The sequence below is a fragment of the Populus alba genome, chromosome 14 (assembly GCF_005239225.2).
Source record: "Populus alba chromosome 14, ASM523922v2, whole genome shotgun sequence".
NCBI lineage: Eukaryota > Viridiplantae > Streptophyta > Magnoliopsida > Malpighiales > Salicaceae > Populus > Populus alba.
Window position 1 is genome coordinate 20,275,784 of NC_133297.1, and position 7,914 is coordinate 20,283,697.

The window sequence follows — 7,914 nt, forward strand, 5'->3', positions numbered from 1 at the left end:
GCATTGGAGAGATAATTTGAGCCCATAACTTTTTTTTTATAACTTGAAAGGAAGCGAAACTGAGAAAGTGGAAAATCTGAAATGAGTTTCTGGCTGCTCCAAAATTCCGGAAAATTCAACATTACTGAAGAGTTTTTTTTTTGTTCATATCTATTTATTTTCCAATTCTATGAGCTGCACTGATGCCGTTTTTCCCCTTTGCTCTTTTTATATATATGGTTCGTATCTGGTTGAACTTCTCTTGTATTATACAAATATAACTCTGCAAATATGCATTACTATTGTTGAGCCAAAAAGTAAAAAATGTACAATTCACACAAAATTCTCTTTAAAATATACACAGGAATAATAAAGAAAAGTAAAAAAAAAAATCTGCTCAAACAGTTTTGTAGTGTCCTAATTTTCAGTCCAATCAGAATACTGGTAGAAGATCTTTGGCAACTTCATCAAGCAATCCATCAAGCACGAACTTCTCCACATCCCGGATAACATCATCCTTTTCAAGAAATGCAAACATCATCTTGTCCCAACCACAGTCCCACATACAATTCACATCTATATCCCAGTTGTACACATCACATTCCAGCATTTTCTGTAGGTAGTCTTCGACAAGTGGAAGACATTCAGGATTACCATTTCTACAGTAGAGTTTTAACATCTCGAGGTCTTTGTACAATAGCTTGATCAAGTTGTCCAAGGATTTTACCTTAATAGAGGTGACTGATATTTTCATGAATGGATGGACACTGAGCTCTTGCTTTTTGCCTTTTCTTTTCATTATTTCGTATCCACAATCTAATATGAGCTTGCTTTCTTCGTCGTGGTAGTCTTGACTACCAGCGTGGAGAACGAAGAAAGGTATGTTGAGTTTGAAAAGTGCCTCAGCTGTGTTAAGGAATAGTTGACTCTTTATCAGGATCTGCTTTAGGTGATTTTCGCTCTCATTTAGCGGCTCTGGTGTCTCCAATTTCAATGCTTTTTGGTTCTTCACTTGTGAGGGGTATGTGATATCTTTGCTAGTTTGATGACTTTCTGCAAACATTTCAACAATGAAGAATGATATTAGATTGTGTTGCGTCTCTTTTTTTTATGGTCTTGATGATAGAAGTTGGTTTGAGCGCATAGCGATTTATTGGTAGTTTTGATATGGGAAAACTAAGTCTACGTGGTTGATGAACCAGAGGAGGATATGCGGAATGATGTAAATGAGGAGAGCAATACTTTGGGAAGTGAAACTGAAAATGCAAAGTTGTATCTACCATTAAGTGAATTCAAAACAAAGTTGTGAGATTGCAGTTGATCTCTGCCCAATTCTTGACCTTGTTGCTCATTCGTAACTGTTGAGATTGTGTTTTGACACTGCATGAAACCAAAAAAAGAGCTTTTGTTAGTTCAATAGCAAGCAGCAAGAATTGTCATCTATGATAATGTGGCTTATAGTTTGTGCGAGTGTATAGGATACTCTGTGCATATCGAGTTCTTAGATTGTAGTAACAAATGGGCTTACGCTGTCATTAGGAACTAGGATTTTTGGTCCTTTTAGGATTTGGCTTTCATCATCCACAGGAATATAGGAGTTGGAAGCGTGTTCATCTTTATTATGCAGATCTTCCAACACATTCGGTTGCTGGATGTTTGCCATTGATTTGCTGGATTTAACAATGCGTGCCTCTTCTTCTCTGGACCTGATGGCTATCACTTGTTCGACTGTAGATCCACCAAGTTTGCAGCGCCTTTTCTGCTTACCTTCTTGCAAAGCAGAAGTTTGACGTTTTTGTTGCCTTGCCAAGCTGTTTGGAGTTCCACTCTTTCTTGACGCTAGTTCGTCAATCTTTCGAGGGGTCTCTGCCTTTTGTCCCATGGTATTTCTCACCTTCTGCGTGGCTGGTGAATGAGTTGCCTTTTCTTCCATAGTTGGAGTGCTGCTTTTCTCCTTCATATCATATTTAGGATCTATTGGAGAGGAATCTTGATTCGAGTACCTGGTCATTGAATCTTGCACTTTAACATGGTTATTATTATAAATTCTTTCGTAGACAGGATCTTCATGGTGCCTGTTAGTTGGAAACCCTTTGGATGGCATTTCATCAACAGATTCTCTAGAACTTGTACTGCCAGGAGTTGCCTGGTTCATCTGCGAATGTCTTTTTTGGAAATTCAGAATGTCGTTCATGGGGGTGGGAAAATTCTTGGACATTACTTCACTTTTCTTTTGACTTCTATCTTGAATCTTCTGCTTAGCAGTCTGCCACTCCCCCTCTCCTGCATGATACTTTATGTCTCGTTGTTGAAAGTTTCGGAATGTGTGAGCCTGTTGGAATCCAAGGTCATTGGAAGACTTTGGTTGATCATTGGAAAGGTGCCAGTTTTCATCTCTGTTTTCTATTTTAAGCATGCTTGCATTGTGGTCTGTTTGCCCTTCCAATGTAATTGCTGCTTCGGACCCAATTTGTGCATGTGATGCCATCTGCTGCAGCTCATGCTTTCGGATTAGCTTTCTTGTTTCACCTTGTTCTTTCCCTTTCTGCTCCCTCGTCTTAGTATTATCTTGTTCTCTCTCTTTATCCTGACCATTCTTTCGCTTTCCTGTGCTTTGGTTCATTTGGATGCTGTTGCTTTGGTGCCTTTCCATTTTCACGTTAGCTTTATTTGAGCCTTTCTCTGGTTTTGTCCCATTCACATCCATCATGGGTTGCTTTCCGGCATGCATAGTCATTTCAAAGGTAGCATGGCGATCTGGCAGAGTCTTTTCTGCTTGCAAAGCATGTTTTGGATCCTGAAGCATCTTATTCTGATTGGGCTGCATCTGCTTTTGTTTTCTTACTTTGGGTACTGAATTCTCAGCATCTTTTGTCTTGCGTTCACGTGTGGAGCTTCTTTCTGCAGATTTATTTGTAACATTCATTTCAGTTTTCTGCTTGGAACTTGACTCTTTCTTTGTGTGCTTTGAATCTGCATTTTCTGGAAGTTCCTCAAGGCCCATTAGTTTTGCAATTACATTTGGAATTCTCGCCTTCTCTGGATTGGATTTTGATGAACTCGACTGATTCTTCTGTTCAGATAATGCTGCTAAGGTTTTAGAAGTTGAGCCATAGCTAGATGATTTCTTGTGAGAAACTGAATTTGAGGTACTTAAATTGTGCTTGTCATGGTTGAAACTTGCAGCTTCTGACAAATAAGTCAGAGCCATTATCCTCTGCATGAGATCAGCCCTTTCAACTTTCTGGATGTAATGAGAATTTATTGAGGGCTTGTCGAAGGAGAACCTTGGCAGAGCAAGTTGGTTATGCTCAGCTTTTTTGGTAGAGGTGTCATCGTCATCTTCATCCTCATCAAGCAATGTGATACGAGATTTGCTCTGTGGGCAGATCATGTATTCTGAAGCTTTTTGCAGGTTTACAAGCATTCTCAAGGACTCTTCCAAATCCACGGCCTCTTTGAGTAGTTCCTTGCCAATTTCTAATGAATATGATTCAAAGTTAAGGCCATTTGAACAAGCTCTCAGGATCTGATTTAACTTTTGTGCACCTTTTGATATTTCTTTGATGTGGAGATGGGAGAGTGTAGGAAAACGGTTACTTGAAGAGTGATGCCTATTAATACCGCTTCTTTCCATCTTGCTTACATCCACTGGTCTTCTTCCAATTTGATGCAGGAAACCTAGCATTGAACTATTGCCAGACGAATCCATTCTTCTGAGCTTTCCGCCATTCTCAAGGGCAAAAGCCAGTGCCATGGACAGATCTCCTATTTGTTCGGAGTTTCGTCCTCTCCCAAATGGAACAAACTCTGTTGAAACTTCTTCAATGGAGAGTGATATATCACTTCCACTAGTTCTACTGTGCACACTTCCACTTCTAATGCCATTCTGTGGTCATGGAACAGTTCGAGTAAATTGGAAATTTATAATACCTAAAAACTGTGATAAGCTTGAGCCATGATACTTACACTTCTATGGGTCTTCATATCTCTGGATCCTCTGTGCATTTGCTTGGAATAAGCATATACATCTGCACAAGCACACGATGCAGAGAAAACAATGATGATACTTCGTACTATGTAATGAAAATGCAGGAATTTTTGTATGCTAGAAGACTAGATGTCACCATCTAGTATTGAAAATAAAGCGCTTGCCATACATGCCCTAATATTTCCTTCTTCTCACACAGTTCACACTTTAGAAAATGTCACTTTTTTTTTCCTATTTATTCTTTTTGAAAATATAAAATACTGGAAAATTGGAGTTCGCATATAAATATTTTGCAATAGATGAATTGATTTCCTTTCCTTTTCATTTTGTGTTCTTTACATATGAGAGGGTGTAGAGCTTTAATATTTGGTTTTCTTTCATCTTACCCTTCGCCACTGTTTTCATCAGGTTTCTGTTTCTTTTTAGATTTTTTCTGGAACAGAGCATTATTAGCATATCACAAGAGTTTTTGGTTGGGAAACTGCATCACAAGTAGCATTATTATACTACTGCGAGACTAGGTTACTTGCTCCTTGTTCTATCGTTTTTGAATGAAGGTGAAAGGCAGGCCCTGCTTCTGTCATCAGCGAGGTGTCTGAATTTATTTTTTTATTTTTTTAACTTAGCCATATCATACTTTCTATTAATCCCTGCTCTTTTGTATTCCAAATTGGCCATCCAAATAATCTTCTTATACATTACTTAAAAAGAGCAGGAAAGGTCATTGGGTAAGAATAATCATTAATTTAGTTTAGAGACCTAGCTATTAATTTTACACTTCTGATGAGAGCTGAACTGATGATAAAAACTTGCGATTCTTCATGTTTAGAGGCATGATAGCTTTCCAAGTTTCGTGATAGTTTTAAACCATAGCTTTTACTTGCTTTAAGCCTTCTAAATTTTCAATTTTGTTTTTGAGCTGAAGAAAATAAAGTGTGAAATATAATAGAATATACTAACCTGGAGCAGCTGATTTTGAACCTTCTGAGCTATGAGATACAGCCATTCGTTCCTTCCTCGACCGGAGATCTTCTAACAGCTTCTGTGCAAAATCTGATCTCTTAGCCATGTTGTTCCTCAATGTTGGAACCAAGTTCCTCCCTCAAACTCTTCAGGTAGAAAAATTGAAGTCTGTTTACGTTGTTGTGATTTTTTTTTAATTTACCTCGTTTTCTTTTCCTTTCTAGTTGAGAGGACTCTTTCGGAGTTGGGTGAGGTGGGAAGTCCAGTAGAATGGAGTTTTGAATCTTTAACCTGAAAGTTTGACGTTAACGTTAGCGCCCCCCCCCCCCCTCCACGGGTCGTGTCCTTACTTGTATTCTAATCCAAGCAATGGCAGAGGTTTTCTTCCAAGCATTCTGTTTTTCCTTTTTTATTACGCTTGTTACTTGAAAATTGCAGAAGTTATATTTTGATTTATTCATTATGATTCCTCCCTATTAAAGAGTAAATAGATGCTATTGTGCGCCCAATATATACCCATCATATATGTACTTTAGGTTAAAGCAAGTGCGGTGTATAAAAGTTGTATGGGAGCATGGCCATAGCTAGCACATGCCATAGCTTTTCACATTCATGAAAGTGGCATCTTCGATTTAGAGTGACTTCGAATATATTTGCTTGTCAGGAATCATGCACGGTGTAGACTATATCTCTGCAAATTGCTTTTTCACGGGGCAACATATAAGTGGGGTGGATCTACAGAAATTCAATGTTTTGGAGTTGAGTACCAGGGCTCACAGGTTTGCTTCCTCCAAAATTTTAAGTTCAAATCCTACTAGCATTAAGGGTATCTTTGTTTTTTATAGTTGGGGTTGAAGCATGTTTTCATGGAGCCCATAAAAAAACTAAATAAAACAAGAAAAATTGTGAGTTTTTTTTGTATAATTGGATTGTATCTATCTTCAATCTAAAACTCAACTACAAAAACAGAAGCAATTAAGTGTTTGACACTGCAGTTGGAAAGTGTTTTTTAAAAAAATTTAAATTTTTTTTGTTTTTTTTACTTTCAAATTAATATGTTTTTAATGTTTTCATATCATTTTAATGGGTTGATGTAAAAAATAATTTAAAAAAAAAACATTATTTTAATGTGTTTTGAAAATGAAAACACTTTGAAAAGCAATCGCTACCACACTTTCAAATACTTCAAAAAATAATCTCTATAAATCTTTTAAGATCATGGGTTGCATAGCTCAACTATGCATAAAAAGTTTTGAGCTATAGAAATTTAGTCTAGTACGCTTAAGCTAACTCAATTGCATTTTCAAAAACACATAAAAATATTTGCATCTATACCTTGCAAGGAGTTGGTGTAGAGGAGGTGTTATTAGGGGTGAAATGAAGGGGGGACAAGCAGAGCCCGACCCCTCAGAGCCCGACCCCTGTAATAATTTTTAAAAAGATGCTTATGTGGAAAGGCTTTGCCTTGATTAAATGGTGCCTCCGTGGAAAGAAAAAAATTATAAAGTTATCAATGTGTTTCTTTGTCTTTTCTTTCCCTACAGGCTACAAGTACAACCCTAATATAAAACTTGCAAGTTGCAACGCAGCCGGTCAAAACAAACACAGGAATAAAAATGCAGATCACAAACAGAATTTTTCTATGGAAAGATTGAAGCAAAGTACTGTTTAATTATCTTTCAGTAAACAAAACAAGGTAATTGGATATCAATAACTCAAATTTAAAATATATTTTTATTTTGTTTTGAGATGTTTTATTAAGAATTTGATGAGATTTTTTTTATATAATTTTATTATTTTTGCTTTTTTTTTTTCAAATTTGCTAGTTCTAACAAATTTTTTTGAATTCTTGTTATAGTGATTTTTTTTTCTAATTAATTAGATATATTTTATTGCTTTGTTTTGATTATGCATGGATTTTTTTTTTATGTTTTGTTTTTAGCAGAGCCACCAAAATTATCATTTTTTTCTCACGATATATGTTTTTGATTTTAGGTTGAACCATGAACAAAATAAAAAGAATTGATTCTTTTTTTGAAAAAAAAAAAAGGAAAAATATTGATAACTCACAGCCTAGTGAACCAACTCCAAGTAATGTTTGAAGTTATAGTTGAGGAGCCTCAATGTGCTTTAGTTTACAAAGAACTTGCGTTGATTAGTGAGTAGCCTCTTACTAAAATTGGCATTGCTCATTTAATTAGAGATCCAAGCAATTGTCCTCAAATTTGAGAATACCCGGTTAATCAACAAGATGAAATTCGAAGGGCATACATTAATTTGGGGCCATATCAACCTTTGATGTCTGAATATCCGCTAACTGGTAAAAAACTTCCTCGTCGATTTCAGTATCATTGGTTCAAAAGTTATCGGTGGCTTGGATATTCAGAGAAAAATACTGCATTTTGTTTCCCTTGCTATTTATTTCCAAGTAAACCATCTGGAAAGCCAGAATCAGACACATTTACTGTTAAAGGATTTAATTGTTGGAAGAAAGTTAATTAATGACGGGGAACGATGTGCTATTCAGCTCAATATATTTACTACCAGGTGCTTGGAAAATTTGAAAAACCAGTCATGTCATATTGAGAAGGTAGTTAAGAGGCAAACTACTGAAGAAATTCAGAATAATCGATTGTGTATTAAAGCTTTCAATAGATATTGTTTCATTGGCTCACATTTCAAGCATGTGCTTTTTAAAGGGCATGATGAACGTCCAGAATAAAAAAAAACGACGTAATTTTCTTGAAATGATGAAACTTTTAGCATCATACAATGAACAAGTAGGTGCTCTTGTTTTGGGTAATGCTCCACAAAATGCTAAATACATCTCACATCAAATTCAAAAAGAAATTTTGCATGTCTTTGCTAGAAATGTTCAATCTTCAATTCGTCACGAGATTGGTGATGTGAGATTTTGTTTAATTTTTTATGAAGCTCGAGATGAATCTAGAAGAGAGCAAATGGCCCTTGTTATTAGGTTT

At 36.2% G+C, this 7,914-nt stretch overlaps 1 protein-coding gene across 1 annotated transcript; it reads right to left on the reverse strand.

Moving 5' to 3' along the window:
* Positions 1-227: 227 nt before the first annotated feature.
* Positions 228-5,185, reverse strand: LOC118040090 (uncharacterized). The gene is made up of 5 exons (XM_035046951.2): positions 4,931-5,185; positions 3,949-4,010; positions 1,508-3,868; positions 1,260-1,359; positions 228-1,032 (listed from the first exon to the last, which is right to left on the reverse strand). Exons 1-5 carry the CDS (start codon positions 5,037-5,039, stop codon positions 413-415), a joined length of 3,252 nt encoding a protein of 1,083 aa, XP_034902842.1. The 5' UTR covers positions 5,040-5,185; the 3' UTR covers positions 228-412.
* Between the last annotated feature and the right edge of the window lie 2,729 nt (positions 5,186-7,914).